General features: G+C 43.0%; 1 protein-coding gene across 3 annotated transcripts in view; it reads left to right on the top strand.

Moving 5' to 3' along the window:
* Positions 1-17,089, top strand: part of LOC121535047 (small conductance calcium-activated potassium channel protein 2-like) — a 55,485-nt gene that overhangs the window by 16,673 nt on the left and 21,723 nt on the right. For 2 of the 3 annotated variants that reach the window (XM_041841734.2, XM_041841732.2), the window contains exons 2-4: positions 4,826-5,278; positions 10,456-10,551; positions 11,268-11,686. In XM_041841734.2, the coding sequence (XP_041697668.1) occupies positions 4,826-5,278; positions 10,456-10,551; positions 11,268-11,686 (968 nt within the window). The remainder of the gene's footprint in view (positions 1-4,825; positions 5,279-10,455; positions 10,552-11,267; positions 11,687-17,089) is intronic. The other variant, XM_041841733.2, reaches the window with a different exon arrangement.

Raw genomic sequence — 17,089 nt, 5'->3', positions numbered from 1 at the left:
ACAGAACATCTGCATTTATCCCTTACATAGCAGGGCGCAGTTGGACCTGAAAACTGTATTGTTGGTGGATTTGAATGACCACAGTCAGTCAATAGGAAATATAATTGTGCTCTTGGGTAAATGTTTTATTTTGGGGGCAATTTCTGCATAAATGTTGCGGATGGGGAGGTTCAAGTCCCTAATGAGACACCATGGTAGAATGGAGGGATGTATTTCAGAAGGAAATGGTAGAATGATGACTTACTGGGAAAGATGGGTTGATCTGTGGCTGTCTGAAGGTTGGAATTAATGAGTGTGGGAATAAATACATGCACAGTATAAATGTTTGAGGTCCTCCAATCAGGGGCGAGAGTGGGAATGTGATTATTGTATGTTTTGTGTTTGTTATTGAGCAGTGTGTATGCTGGTGCGCTCTCTTTCACACCCGCCCGGGCGTCGGCCGGGGCTTGGTCCTTCCCCCCTTGGAAAATCCCTTTGGGCTGGGGGCGGGAGCTTCGCCTTGCTGGCGTCTCGGGGCGGGTGGGGGCGAGCACACCCACTGATCAGAGCACCCACTGATGGGAGCGGCCATTCATATTGTCTTTGTATTGTATTGTTGTTGTTTTAAATATGTATGTATAGGGGCCTCCTGAGTGGAGCAGTGGTCTAAGGCATTACAGAAAAGTCGTAGTGTACAGATGAAGAATCTCTATTTGATCACCCTGTTGTAGTATATTTGAGGTTTGTAATTTCCACGTAGAAATGTTGGACTTGATTTTCCCTCACGAAAAATGTATCAACCCTTACAAAAATGTCCAATAATTATAATCCACATAATAATTCACATTTTCTTTGCTGTAGCAAACTGGCTCAAATTAAGATCCTACATCTGTATGTACTAATACGCGGGTAGTACGCGCTACCATTATCTATGTTTACATTTACATTCTGCAATCGACTTACGCACTGAACACGTTCAGGGAGTCAAGTCAACTATCAATTCTAGCAAATTCTGGAATTTAGTACAATTTCAATGAGCTCTATGGACAATTTTTGAAACCAAGAACAGAATTCCAATTCATTCTCTGAATTGTCTGGAATTGAACAAGTAAAACATGCTACTAATGAGGTCCTATAGTTCTCCCAAGAGAGTCCCAAACCCTTTAGTTATATCACTCTGATCACAGTATTATTCTCTGTGTCTACTGTGACACCTTGGTGCGTCCTAATTAGAGCACTATTGTGATGCTATTGAATGCCTAGTGCATTATTAGCCCTAACAATGACCATTCAACACAGGCAAAATACCTGTCTTGTCGTCTCCGTGGGGGGTTTTGTCTTGTTTAAGCCATAATTCATTTTTTTTTTCATCTCCGAGGAAGAGAGGGGGATGATAATGCTGCTTCAGGAAGCTTGTAATTGTGCCTGTTATCAAACTGCAGTAATGTTCACCACAGGCTTTTCTCAAGGACGGCCCATACTGATTCCACTGAGGAAAACACCTCTTGTACTGCCTTAGAAAGACTAAACATATATCAGTATACAGTGAGTTTATACTGTTTACTGTGTATACTATATAGTATACAGCAAGGATTCTATAAGTAATTTGTGACAGTGTTTACATTGAAACGTTGTAGTTTTACTGTATCAAAGTACATTTAGATCTTTCCTTAGAACATTTGCTGAAAAGGCCACATAGACAGGCATAGTCTGAATAGGTGGTGGTGTATTACATTTTCACTAATTAGACGTACTGAGATCCTGGCTGGTGCTCTTGGTCGGGTTGGACAGCCCAGCCCTGGTGCCTGCTGGCCTGTCACAGAAATATGACAGTGTCTGTGCAACGTGACAATCCGGCAGCTATAGCCTACAGCTCTTTGTCTCAACAGGAGCAGGCTGGGGACGTCCCCAGGGGTCTGTCCTGTCTTTCTCTCTTTTCCTCACTCCCCCTCTCTCCCTCCCCCCTTGTCTCCCTCTGTTTTCTCCCTCCGTGAGTCGGCTCTCCTTCACACATGCGCCTCATGTCCGAATAAACACAGGCAGACACACAGGCAGGCAAGCATGCAGGCGTACAGGCTGGCTCGCAGGCAGGCACTCTCCCCACCATTTTTCAGTTGGGTTCTTTAGTTCTCCATGGCTGCAGACCGTCTGTTTCTGCGTTAGTCTCAGGCCTGGTCTGATGCTTGGCCGAGGCTTTCATGCACGCATGCACACACAAACACACACACACATACACACACATACATGCACACCACAAGAGGTTGGTGGCACCTTAATTGGGGAGGACGGGCTCGTGGTAATGGCTGGAGCGGAATCAGTGGAATGGTATCAAATACATTAGACCTATGGTTTCCAGGTGTTAGATGCCATTCCGTTCGCTCCGTTCCCGCCGTTATTATGAGCCATCCTCCCCTCAGCAGCCTCCTGTGATGCACACACTCTTATGCACACGTACACACACCCAACCCCCCCACACACACACACACGGGTTGACTGTACAGTGCACTATTTCAATTTCAAGGGCTTGTGTGTGCATTCAAAACTGCGGTGAAGTAGCTCCAAGTCCAAAAGGAGGGTATTCTATTAGATTGGAGCCGGCTGGAGAGGGGAGTGAAGGAGGGGGGGAGTTAGAGGAGGAGAGGCAGAGAGTTGCAGTGCTTCATTTACAGTTCTGCGCTGTGGCTTTTCAATTTGATTAAGAGGCTCCATTTCATACGGGCTGGATGCTGTGTGCCATTCAGAATGAAATTGAAGCGTTCGCCGGGACAGACAACTACCCCATGTCTCGTTCTGAAGGAGGATCAGCGGACAAGGGCAACCGCGGCCTGTTGTGCCCTTCATGTCCCAAATGGCACCCTATTCCTTATATATTGCACTACTTTTGACCAGGGCCCATAGAGCACTATATAGGGTAATGAACTATTTGGGACCCACACTTTTTGTCGGGATGGGAAACGGGAGAGAGCACGCTCTGCATGGCAAAGAGCCGGGTGTGGTTTTATTTATTACATGCATCACACTTTTTATTTATTCTATGGAAGTCAAATACAATTAACTGAAATGCATGGAAATTCACCTAAATGAAATGCATCACAATAGAGGAACAGTAGTTAAAATGTCAAAATGGAATAGATTATGTGTTGTGAGTTGTGAGGATGGTACAGTATGAGCTTTTTTGGGATATCCATGTGAGATTTGCCTGTAGAAAAAGGTTAGGTATTACTGTACCTCCATCTTACCTTCTTGTATTTCTCTTGTGCTGTCTCCTAAATGGTATGGACACCCCCATCTAGGAGTTAGTCAGTCAGCAGTCAGTGGTATGTTTTCAGCCACCAAGAGAGCCTGAAGCCAAGAGGAGAAGCGTATTCCTCCAGTTCTCTCCATCTCGTTCCATCAATACTGTTCATTATTTTATTGGAATAACCTGTCATGGTTCCTCTCTGTTTACTTCCCTTGGTCTGATAAGGCAGTCATGTACATTTGCTTTGATCGATTGTCATTTAATCATTTAACAAAGCAAACTTTGTCATTGTGTTTTATTTTCAGCCTCAGAAGGGTAATTTTATTGGGGAAATGAATCATGACAAACAGGCGTCGCTGGGTAACTGTAATTGTCCCACCTTTTCTAGGTGAAAAGGGAGGTGCTAATATATATAATGAAGTTTGAGGTCTTCCAATTCCCATCAAGCAACCTTTATTGTTGCTGGGTTTATAGTAGGAATGTGCCACTATCTGAGATACGTTTCAAAAAGGGGTCTTAATGGCGCAGATGATAAAACTATTTAATACAGTAAAGGGGATTAGAACACCCTGGCCCCCTCTAATCCTGAACCTTTAGTCTGGTCTGTGTCAGGCGATAGCATCACTGGGCCGGACTTAGTTCATTTCCATTATGGGCAATCACTTTATTTCCAAACATCTAGAGGCATTAGGGAGCTCACTCAAGCCAAATAAAAGGCAGTGTTGTCAAACACCCCCGTTATTTCGGAAAATGCACTGTTCCATGTGAAGTCAAGTTTTACAAGCCATTATGATAATCTGAGTGAACTGCCTGAAGAGCTGTGGAGATGCCACTGGAATGCCAGTGTAGTACTCTACTAGCTAGCATTGTACATGCTGTACATTTTCTGCACCTCTGCTTTCTCACCCCATTTAACTCTTGCCTCTCCTTGAACCAGTGATGCAATGCAATCACACTCTGGTTCAAAGATAGCACAGAAAGGTCTGAGCAGGAATCCGCTTCAATTTAGATGCTGTTTTTGACAAGCAGATGAAACGAAGATGCGTCTTTGGCTGAAGACTGTCCTTGTTTTCCCTTTGTCTGATTTAAAGAAAAGCAACTCAGTCTCAGTCTTTTGGACACCCCATCTCTGCAGGAAAAATAGTTTATTTAACAGAAAACAAGGTCACGCAGCACATTAATCTTTCATACTGAAATTTGTGCCTCGCAAAGATGAAACTTTGTGCACTTTGTAGGGTCCACTATTAGTTATATGGCTTTATTTATACATCCATCTTCATTCACCATTCATGTGTTTTTGCCCTGTTGATCTGGATGCACTTTTTGTGAGGGACAGCTGATATGTGTGCCTTGTATAGCAGAACCATCCCTAAGCATTGATTTAGTGCAGAGCAGTGTTTCTAGTTCGTGCTTCTGGCTCCAGCCCATGGGACATTACTCAAATTGAAGTTATAAAGGAAAGGTGCTCCTCAAAAGAGGACAATACTGTAATTTCCCATTCTCTGACACCAGACCGATTGGAGAGATATTCCTCCACCCTCAGACAATGATGCACTGTTGAATTTGGTTTCTGTTTCTCTAACATCCTCTTGTCTTTTTGTCCAGCAGGCAACCACTGAGCAAAAGAAGCTGAGCCATGCTGGATCCAAGCCCTCCCTCTCCGAGAGCAGCGGCCGACTCCCTCAGATAGCCATGAACACCTGCAAGTACAATGGCGGCGTAGTGAAACCACTGGGCAGCCTGGCGTCGTCGCGGCGCAACCTAGCAGAGCTCGACTCCGAGACACAGCCCCTCCAGACGCTGCACAGCTCTGGCCTGGAGGTGGTGGTTTCCAAGGGCAACGGCGAGGACCCCAGTAAGGCGTCCAACGAGAGCTTGGTCAGGGACGGGAACGGTGCTCCCGTGAAGAAGAACAAGGACATCGGCTATAGGCTCGGCCACCGGAGGGCGCTCTTTGAGAAGCGAAAGAGACTCAGTGACTACGCGCTCATCTTCGGGATGTTTGGGATTGTCGTCATGGTGACGGAGACAGAACTGTCCTGGGGAGTTTACGGCAAGGTAATTAGTGTGGGTGGTCTTTTTGTTTGTTGCCTACCTCCAATACGCTTGGGTCGTTCCACGTATAGAGTACGTTTTGGTCCCTTTGATATTTAAAGTATACTGAACAAAAATATAAAACGCAACATGCAACAATTTCAATGATTTTACTGAGTTACAGTTCATATTAGGAAATCAGTCAATTGAAATATATTAATTAGGCCCTAATCTACGAATTTCACATGACTGGGCAGGGGCGCAGCCATGGGTGGGCCTGGGAGGGTATAGGCCCACCCACAAAAGGGCTTTATTACAGACAGAAATACTCCTCAGTTTTATCAGCTGTCTGGGTGGCTGGTCTCAGACGATCCCGCAGGTGAAGAAGCCGGATGTGGAGGTCCTGGGCTGGCATAGTTACACGTGGTCTGCGTTGTGAAACATTGAGCATATAATAGTCAAATCATAGTGTAAAAGCAGGTGAGCTGTTTCTACTCTTTTTAGCCATTTTATGGGGTTTTGTCGTGGAAAACTGAGTGCGTCAAGCGTAACATAACATGCCATAGATAGATAGGCTAGAAATAAACAAAAATATGTTTGGGGTGAGGCTTGTATTCAATTGCCCCTCCTTGTTGCACACAAAAAGCTTCCATTCCCCCTGTCACAAGGGGATTTATTGCTGATTTAAGATGAAACATCAACCTTGTTACATTATTTGGCACTTCATTGGCACTTAGTATAGTCTTTTTGTATTTAACGTCTCGAAATGGGAAAACATGTTTTTTATTAAGTTGAACATCTTTGTCAGAATGTTAAAATTAGGCTACATTTGTTCTTTTTTTACTTCACTACCCAAAACGTACTCTTTCGGTGGAATGACCTTCCTATGCTATGTTTAGATATGCAGTAATGTTAAACATGGTGAACACACAGTAAACTTCATAAAGATATGTGTATTAAAGTAGAATGAGAATTCTTGTGATTAAAAAAGAAACCTGCCTCAACATTATATTCATGAGGATGGCCTTTTTGAATGGTTTGATTTGGTATTGGAATAGACAACTGCTGCAGTATCAGAGGGCAGAGCTTAGCCAAAGGGCTGTTTTCACTAGGCTGCTGCTGTAATGAATACTCAGGGAGAAAAAGGTGTAGATTCACGCGCAGAGCGTGGCAGGTGTTTATTACGCCTTCGCAGAAGGCAGGAATCGTGGTCACCGGCAGGCAATGGTCATACACAGGTAGGCAAACAGGCAGGTGAATCAAAAACTAGGACTGAAGGCTAAAACTGCTTCTCACAAATGAGCTAGGAAAAGGCTTAGTAGAGTCAAAATGAACAATACCTCACAAGGCACAAACAGAAAGAACTGAACTAAACCAGGAGCTGATGAGACCAGGTGAGTAACTAACACAGGTGAAATTAATGAACAAAAATGAAAGACAGGGCTACGTTCAAGAACACAAAGAAACAGGGCTACGTTCAAGAACACAAGGTGAACTAAGAAAATAAATACAGAACCTTACAGCTGCTGGTATTCTGAGAATCCCTTTGAAGCCAGCAGTCAAACAAGATGCTGCCCAATCACAATTGAGAGAGCTACTTCAAAGTGTCTGACCCCTGCAAACAATAATGAGTCATTAGGACGTCCCCGGTTGGTTGCCTAAAGTCGTCAGGACATTGTGCCATGGTCCCCTCTATAGTTCCTGGTTGGTCCCGCGGACGTTCCCGAGGACGTCTTTAGGATGTTATTGGGACGTAGTGTCATGGTCCTCTGGAGGTTTTGTTTAGTTCTCGGTTGGTCCCGGGGACGTCCACAAGGACATTTTAGGAAGTTCTTGGGACATTGTGTTACCGGGAACTAGCTGACCATTACACAACGTCCCAAGAACGTCCCTGGGACAACTATAAAACTATAAAAAGAGAACTATAAAAAGGTCATCCAGAGAACGTTCCCTTAGGACCATCACGCAATGTCCTAAGAACTAGTAAAATGAAAGCCCTGAGAACCTCCTAAAAAGGTCCTGACATGGTCCTCAGTGACGTCCTGGGAACTTACAGGGAACTAGACAAAGGTCCCCCAGAGAACATTCCCTTGGGACCATCACGCGATGTGATAACGTAATGTTGCGCCAAAACCCTTAACGGACCTAATGGGAAGGTCATCGAATGCCCTCAGGACGTCCCCTGTTTGCTGGGACATTATCCCTGACCAGCGCATGGGAGTGTCAGGACAACCCAACATGGCGGCAGGCTGCTGTAATTTCAGGGTCGCATCGGCCTGGTCATGACTCCCAGACCTATCATTCGCTCTATCAACCAATCAGTTTGGATTTGGGCAGTGCTTTCTGTCCAGAATTCTTTTCACAGTGCATTTAGGGAAAGGTTTGGCCCCAATGTTTACAAGGCTGTACTGTTGGCTAGCGTCACCACATAGTCAATGCTACGAGCCAGCATTGATTGGCCTAAGTAATAGCTGTAACAGCTACTGTATTTTTTTTTACAACTGCATGAGGTAAAGATAGAGCAGCAAGGTTTTGGTCAAGTCCAGCCAATTCCGTAAATTGATTTGAATTGAATTGATGAATCCAATATTGCCTATAGGTGTTTATAAGGTTTCTACCCTGCAAACAAAAATAAGTCGTTAGGACGTCCCCAGAACTTCACGAAGTGGTCGCCTGGAGGTTTTGGCTAGTTCCCGGTTTGTCCAGGGGACGTCACCTGATGGTTGCAAAGAAACACCCCCCCCACAAAAAAATATTTTTTGTTCTACACAGGGCACGGTCACCATAGCTTCATTACAAATCACCCCTTGTCCTACAATAAGGACCTGAAAATAGTTTTTGTTCTACACAGGGCACGGTCACCCTAGCTTCATTACAAATCACCCCTTGTCCTCCAATAAGGACCTGATTGGTGAACCACTGATCCAGTCACAGCTCTTTGTCTTTGTTTATACAGGAACTATTATTCAACATTTAAACTCACAATCTCTTGGTTCACGGCTGCTGTTTTGCGCAGATATTGTGTGTGACTGTGTGAGAGCAAAGTCTTGGATCACTCTCATCTCAATATCTACGGTGCTGCTTGTGGCAACGTCATTTCGCTGAGCACCTTTAAGAAAAAGTATTATATTTATCATAGTGATAAAGCTGTAACATTAAAACAGAAAAGTATGCTCCACCAACATTCGAGGGTGTCTCAGGGAGAGTTGGGATATGCAAAAAACAAGTGTATTAATACACACTTGTACATGTGTGAAATTTGACAAGTACCCACCTAATTATTATTATACTAGTAAAATGAAAGTCCTGAGAATGTCCTAAAAAGTTCCTGACATGGTCCTGACATGGTCCTCAGTGACGTCCTGATAAATTAAAGGGAACTACACAAAGGTCCCCCAGAGAACGTTCCCTTGGGACCAACATGCGACGTCCTCATGACCATCATGAAACATCCCCTTGTGATCATTGAATGTCCCATGGATAACGTCCTCTCAGAACCAAATAGGAACCTTTTCGTAGCGTCCCTAATGGACATCAAAATACCTCATTATGACGTTATACTGCGACCAAACCCGGACCTGTACTGAACGTCCTCTTATGGTCCCTAGGTTAACATCATGTTTTAATGTTCCTATAACGTTCATAGAACCAAAACCCTTAAAGGGACCTAATGGGAACATCGCCTAATTTCCTTAGGACGTCCACTCTTTGCTGGGTATTAACCCATTTTTTAAAGTAAATTTAGATTCATTTTCGGAGTTGACCTGAGTTGAAATTGAGCTGACCCCTTCCCTGAGCGACATGGCACTCCTCCCACATAAGACTTGTTACAATACAGATGAGTCATTTTCTATCTTGCATGTCACATCACATGGACATCAAGGTTTTCTGAGCCATTAAGGGGGGAGGGGGTGCATTAAAGGGAGTGAGCTTTGGGACTGAAAAATCCTTGAACTTCTGGCAGGTGGATTAATTGGTTTACTCAATGTTATTTCACTGGGGACTTCTCAAAAATAATTTCAGACATTAGAATGTCTTGAGAGGTGCCAGAGACCTAAGAGCCAAAGCAATTTAGTTGATTGCTAAAAATACATTCGCTAATTTGCTCTCTGCCTATTACCATGTCTGTTGGCTGCATGGTCAGTGTAATGGCTCATATTCTAACGCATTCTTTCTTGACCACACCCCAAGAGAGCATATGAATATCCATTTACAACGACTTGGACGTCCGCGGGCCTTGACAACCGAGTAATGGGCAGCTTTTACAATCGCTAGTGACGTTTATGAATGATGATTCCCGTTGTTGTTTTTGTCGCTGTTGTCAGAATTGTGATTACAACCCCCCGTCATTACCATAACACGTTTTACTCACCACCACTATTACAGCTGATTTATCAAATTGCTTTTTACCCACATCGGGAGCTCGAGTAGTGCAGGCCCTCATTCCAAAGATCTATGATTCCTTTATATGCGTTGCAGCTCTAGCATCCAAACGACTAATTCATCACTTGCACCACTCACTGTGGGTCACGTCCTGCTAATGCTAGGAGATGCACAACAGAACTGCGCCGTTTCTGCATCTACTATTAGATTGAAAATACCTCTCTCCCCTCTTAGTGGCGACGTTTATGAATTAGTAGTTAGCATACTGTAGACAGCCAATGTTTCACCTCTACTTTCTGCCACTGTCATGTTTTGAGACAACACTTTGTGGTGCTGTTTTTTTTTCTCAGCTCTCTCGTTAGGTTTTACGCTAATAATAGGTGGTGTGTTTTCACCAGTTTGTTTTTGCCCGCGCTGTCAGTGTTCCTCTCCCCAGCTGCTTTGCTTATTTTTCTCTACTAATACAGTCACTCCAGAGGGAAACCTTTTTGGAAGATAGAAGTTAGATGGATTTATTTGGTATTGTTTGCTCCGTCCAACTAGAAATCTAAAATCAACATGCTTTGCCCACCATTAAGACTGCTTGAGACTGCTTGACTTAGTTGAAGATTTATTAGGCAGTTTATATTAATGCTTTTACATTTACAGTTCTTAGGCAAAGCCCAGGTATGATCACTCTTCTGAAAGTCAACATAGGTTCTACATGAATCATCAATAAAGAACTAAATATAATGTTAATATATTTTCTATATTTATATTTGTCGTCAATATTACTGTCTCTAAATTTTTTTTGTTTATATCTTTCTCTCTTACTACAGGAATCGTCGTACTCATTTGCACTGAAATGCCTTATCAGCCTTTCCACTGTTATATTGCTTGGTCTTATAATAATGTACCATGCCCGGGAAATCCAGGTGAGTCGAAATAATGGAACAATGTTGCAGGAAATACCATTTGATTATGCCGTCATTTATGTGGTGGTGTGGCGATTGCCCGAATTGCTCGAAAATGACATTTCAAGGATGCAGTATAGCATGCAGTGTTATTGAGTTTGATTATCCTACTGTATTGAGTGTTATGATGCCTATTATTAATAAATCGTAATATTATAGTTGATTTATACAGGTCAACTTAATTGGGTATATTAGATATTTTACCGTCCTAATTGAGCTGATTTATAATATGATATTTACTGAGAAATTGTGAGACAACAATGCAATGTACTCTCAACAATGTACTCTCTGGTACTTATTTTAAGACTATTTAAAATATGAAGAGGGGCATCTATTAAATATTTAATGAAGTTTGTATGGTCTAAAAACCTGGTATAAAGCTAAGCACTGTGTAACAATGTGTACCTACACTGCAGTAAGAAACTACTTGCTTATATAATTACCTGGTAAATACATGGTTTTAACCCCACATCTGTTAAGTGTGACCAATGAGGACTGTAAAATACAGTACATGAAGACTGTAAAATATAGTATATAAAGACTGTAAAATATAGTATATAAAGACTGTAAAATAAAGTATATAAAGACTGTAAAAGAAAGTATATAAAGACTGTAAAAGAAAGTATATAAAGACTGTAAAATAGTGCATAACTAAGATATTTTGTGCTCCTCCGCAGCTGTTCATGGTGGACAATGGGGCTGACGACTGGAGGATAGCCATGACATACGAACGCATCTTCTTCATCGTGCTGGAGCTGCTGGTGTGCGCCATCCACCCCATCCCGGGCCATTACCGCTTCACGTGGACGGCGCGGATTGCCTTCACCTACACGCCGTCGACGGCCAACGCCGACGTGGACATCATCCTCTCCATCCCCATGTTCCTGCGCCTCTACCTGATCGGCCGTGTCATGCTGCTGCACAGCAAGCTCTTCACGGACGCCTCGTCGCGCAGCATTGGCGCCCTCAACAAGATCAACTTCAACACGCGCTTCGTCATGAAGACCCTCATGACCATCTGCCCCGGCACCGTGCTGCTTGTCTTCAGCATCTCCTCCTGGATCATCGCCGCCTGGACGGTGCGCGTCTGCGAGAGGTAAACAACAGCTAGGGAGTTCCCTAGAGAGGGAAAACCACCTCCACCCGCCACAGAAACGCACGCCCCACCGCTGTGCACTGTGTGTGTCGGCACTCCCCCGTCTCTTTCTCCCTCCGTCTCATTTTCTGTTATCGGTGTCCTGTTGTGTTGTCGTGTTCTATTCATTCTCACTAGTCCACAGGAATGTCTCGATGAGTCGTATCCCCCCTCCCCCCCCACACACACACAAACAAACACACACTACTGCCTGAGTGAGAAAATAAAAGTTTCATTAGCTCAACACGAGTCCCTAGTCCTTGTTTTACGCTATTTTAGCAGCTTTTCCATAATTCATGAGTGTCTAATTGTTTGTTTGCTGAATGGTTTGTTTTGGTAATGCTGAGCAGCCCCAAGGATCCCCATTCCCTCCAAAACTGCACATCAGGCTTTATCTCAAGGGGGCGGTGGGGATTCTCACAGATCTCAGAGAAAATGGAGGAGGCAGGGAAGAGCGCACACTTTCAGACCCCGTGCTTTATGCAGAGAAAATGAGAAATTTATAATTTCTTTGATGTTAAGTTGTCTTGTTTGGTTTGTAGGGGCTGAGGGAGGTGGGATGGGTTGATGTCAGCTCCTGTAAGGCTCGTTATGAGAAAAGGGCTGCAAGTCAAAAAGTCAAACAAACAAATCAGTCAACAGGAATGCTCGCTGCCAATCTGTCATTTTGTCAGTCAGTCTTTCGGTCAGTTGCTCTCCTACATCTTGCCTGCTTTTTTTATTTCCTCCCTTTCCCTCCCACATCCTCTCGTACTTCCTCCCTCTGTTAACACCTCACTAACAAATTCCCCCTGTACCCTCGAGCCGTAGGGGCCAGCAGAGAAAACAGTGTTTGACCTTTGGCTCCACCTCCACATGAAAAAGAAAAGCAGTAGCGTGAGGTGCAACTCGCATCCAAGTTCACCAAGTAGTTTGTTGGCACACATTCAAAAGAACACTCTATTCATCATAGTCTACAGGAATGAATAGTGTCTTGCTGAAGTTACTTGCATAACACCATTTTAAAGTGGTACTGTCACAAATATGGACATACTGGTATTTAAGTCTTAATTTAACAATGAGAGATACAGGTGTTGCCAAATACAGTGAAAATCATGAATAGAAAGTATGGATGACATTGTTGATGGGGTTTTATCTGTCTAGTAATCTCCCAACACTACAAAGGAAAAACATAGAGAAATGTAACCAAGCTCTACAGTCAGTATCTATGGTACTAAGGATATTTATGGTACTTGGGCCCAACATGCGGCTGGAGTCAACACGATAGAGTGACTAATAGGGTCAGGATAGATGATATGCCCACCACCACTCCGTGCCAAATTAGTCCGCAGCAGTGCATGTTATATGAGGCAGTCCAGTTATGGTTTCAATTTGAAAGTAACATGTTTACGTTTGTTTGGGTGTGTATGTATGTGTATGTGTTTGTCTTGTGTGTGTGAGTGCGTGTGTATGTGTCTATAATGTTGTGTTGTACTTTCTATTTCCCCACTATGCTGCTCCATAGGGATACCATGTGAGTTCTCGCTCTTTAGTGGAAAACGTATCATTTTGCACTGAGCTGGCGCCACTGCTGCCCTGAGTGGGGGAGGGAGGGGGGTGGGAGTGGGCAAGGGATAGCCCCCCAAAATAAAACTGTTATCCTTTCCAAACAGAGTATGGCAAAGGAGGACTAGGTATTTCCCCCTTAGTTGGGATTAATGTGGTACCCATATATATATATATATAAAACACATCCAGGCTTTTAATGGCTATGAGCATAGGGGAAACCTATGATTTGAGCAGCACTTTGAACCAAGCGTCTCTTTCTAAACTGTTTTACGGTAGTAAAAAGGAGGAGGAGGAGGAGGCGGAGGAGGAGGGAATTTGTGATAAAATGGAGCAGCTCCTTCAAGTCACCTTCACGAACAAGCCTGAGGGCAATTCAATTTTTTTTATTCCTCTTCCTTATGCAATTGTTATAGATCCATAATGTACCCACTCTTTTTAGCATCTACTTCAAAAGATTTGCTGAGGAACAAAAGCTTTTTAGTCCTTTGGGTTCACACACACATCACCATTTCATGGTGTGTCTCCCCTCACAGAATTGATTGAATGATGTTGTAATGGTTAGGTATTCTACAGGCTTTTGTCACTTCCCCAGCTGATTCAGTTTGCTCCAGACGTGGCAAAGGAATTTCATCTGAGATAAATATTCATACAAGACATCCGTGCTTATTTGAGGTGAAAATAAATGTCAAGTCATTTGTCTGGTACAAAATCGTTAATGTGGATTTGGGCTTGATTTGGACAAATATTTTAACCAAAGTTCTAACATTTAACCATATTATAATAACCCCATTAACCCATAAACATTACACGAAAAGCTCTTCAGCTAGGATGGGGAATAGTGAGAGTGTTGCTATCCATTCTAGCACAGTTTCCAAAATGGAGTCATGAGGAGTATTTTTTCTTCAAGGCAAAGGCAGTGTCTCCAGTTTGAGGTTTCAAAACATGGATTGAGTGCTCACCTGTGGTAAACAATGAAACAGCATGGGAGTCTTCATGTTTACTGCTCTCGATCACATAATTCCAACCCATCCAAAAAAGAGGCGCTTGTTTTCCAAAGTGCTGTGCGTAAGTTTGGAAATTAATCTGCTGATGCGCCGTTACATTGGCCACACTCCTGAGCCAAAGGGCAGAACAGTGTGAGATTGGACAAGCACAGAGTCTGTCTGGAATACACCTAGACGGGGGGAAGGAAAGACACATGGTGGGTGGATGGGAGGGTTGGTTGGTTGGGCAGCGGAGTTGGCAGGAACCGTGATGGTACAGTAGATGGAAGCACTGCTGGTCACTGCAGCTCCAGAGCTCCCTACTTTATCTAAGCTCCTCAGTCTTATGGCTTTCCTATCAAACTCCCTCCCTTTTGCGTCATGATCCTTTATGGATATCATACTACTACTACTGTACCCATCTAACGTGGCATGCTTGCAGTTTTTCCTCATCCTCCCCACTTATTTATCTTTCCTTATCCATAACCAGCAGGCCTAATCCAGTCAGAACTCAGATACACTTGCATGCCTTGCCTGTCTCCCCTCAGGTCCTATCTCCTCTCTCTAACTGTCTCTCCCTCTCCCTCGCTCTCTGAAAACGAAACACTATTTTTCAAGGCTACATTAGACCGTTGTTTCTCATCTCGGTCTTCCTGAGGACCTCTGGCCATGTAACAAGCTTTGGAAAGTTAGGAGACTTTCCCTCGCCACAGATTAACAGGGTTGAGTTACTGGCTGGTTACTGACTGATATCCAGTGTGTGTTGTCACTCTGCCACAAGATACAGTACACACCTAGGGTGGAATCCTAACCTGAGATACGTACGTGTATGTTTGAACTTGAACTTTCACGACAACTCAAAGTTTTGTGTAAATCACGCATTGGTGTTTGCGTAAAAAGTTCAAGTTCTGTGTGCTTTTCTCAAATTCGGATTTGGCTGTTAATGAAGTACAGGCCATATCCTGACTTGAGAGATATGTGTGTGAAACCTTGAAATTCCACAAAGATTCCATGAAGGATATGTAGGTCTGTTCAAGTTTGCGCGTATGCATCTCTGGTTCAGAAATGGCCCTATTGGATTAATTTGCCTTTCATAAACTCTCAAAATGTTCTCATTATGTGGTGATATAAAATTAACTCCACACACACAAACTGTACACACTGTATGTTGTGTGAAAGATGGTCCAAGTAGACTTCTAGACCTTCAAGAAAAGTTATTCTGAGTTGTATTTTGTGTACTATTGGAGTATACCCCCACTCTGTATTTATCATGCCATTGATATTCCATCCAGTATTTTTACTGACAATGGACAAGCATGACCTAACAAAGTTCCGAAACATGGAGGATGTTTATGTTTATCAAAGAGAGCTTTTGTAGTTACTACAGTACTTTTCCATGAGGCTCTACAAAAGCTTTCCTCTTCAGGCCACAATGGCTGTTTAAAGGAGATATGTTCTGTGTTGTCTTGTGCTATATGACACTTTTGCTTGGTTTTCTTATTTTTTGTTGCTTTGGCTGTGCTATGGCTTGTTTCACTTGCGTAGTATTGAGACTTAGTTTCAAATAGATTTTATTACAATTTTGTTTAGTAAATGGTAATGAAAAGATATAATTTCTAGAATCCTTGAAAATATTGCTAGAATCCTTGTGGAGTGCTTGCTTTGCATTTTGGCTGGATGTGCGAACACAATTAGGTTTTCAGTTTTTTAATTAGGTCACCAGTTGAGTTTAATCCTATCTATATATGTTTACTGCCGCTGGCACCCTCCCCTCTTACATTTCAACATATTTGTTCCAAAATAATATATGCCACTGCTCAAAATCAAGGAGACTTATGAACACTCGTTACAAATCCTTAAATGTGCTACGATTAGTTTGCTTGATACAGTATGATGAATTAGACTGGTGTTTGTACACGGACAAGCTAAGGCATATGACAAGTCCCATTTTAATGTTCTATCCCCTACAGAGGCTTATATTAGGAGCAAATTAGCCTGTCCAAAATGTAGCTTGCTCAGGGCAGAGGTGGGACCAATTCATTATTACACAAGCAAGTCTCAAGTGTCAAGGTCCAAGTCTCAAGTCGAGTCACAAGTAGAACGGGTCGAGTCTCGAGTCAAGTCCAAGTTGTGCATTCTAAGTCAAGTAAAGAAAATTCTATACAGGCAATAACTTGTTCAACTACAAATATAAACCAGACAGCCCTTTTCATTATTTTGTGTACAACACATTTTAATTATGCAATAATTAATTTTAACAACAAATTCCAAATGCAAGCTTCATAAGTAAATTATCAATTTCAAGCAATTTTGACATACCAATTGACCAGTAGGCTTATGCTAGTAATTGTTGCTTGATGCACCATTGCTGGTGAGCTTGCAAAGTAAACAGTTAATATTCTTGATCACCAAACAACTTTTGGAGCTACATATTTATTTATGGCAATCCTCTCTCCCTACAATTTAAAGTTTGCACTGCACCCGATCCTATAGCTGTACAGCAAATCAGCAATCTGTTCGCTAGCTCAGTGGTTTACAAACGTTTTGACCTGCGACCCCAAAAAAGGAGTTGTTCAAAGCTTGCAACCCCCGCCCACGCACGCGCACATAGGGTGAACTCGCGTGCAAAATCGCTGTGCAAATGTAGCCTGTCATTTCAGCCATAAACGGTGATGCATTTTTCAAAACGCAAGATACAGAAATAAACTGTGTTTTACACCTGCATTTTGAGCTGAAAGTCATTCATGTTAGCAGTCAATATCAACTGGGGATATCATGTCACATTGTCACTTCTCTGGAGTCCAGAGCAAGCAGGATCATATGGCCTACCTGT

Source organism: Coregonus clupeaformis, chromosome 21, assembly GCF_020615455.1.
Source record: "Coregonus clupeaformis isolate EN_2021a chromosome 21, ASM2061545v1, whole genome shotgun sequence".
Taxonomy (NCBI): Eukaryota; Metazoa; Chordata; class Actinopteri; order Salmoniformes; family Salmonidae; genus Coregonus; species Coregonus clupeaformis.
Note: the sequence above shows the minus strand (reverse complement) of the source record. Positions and strands in the feature narration are given on the sequence as shown.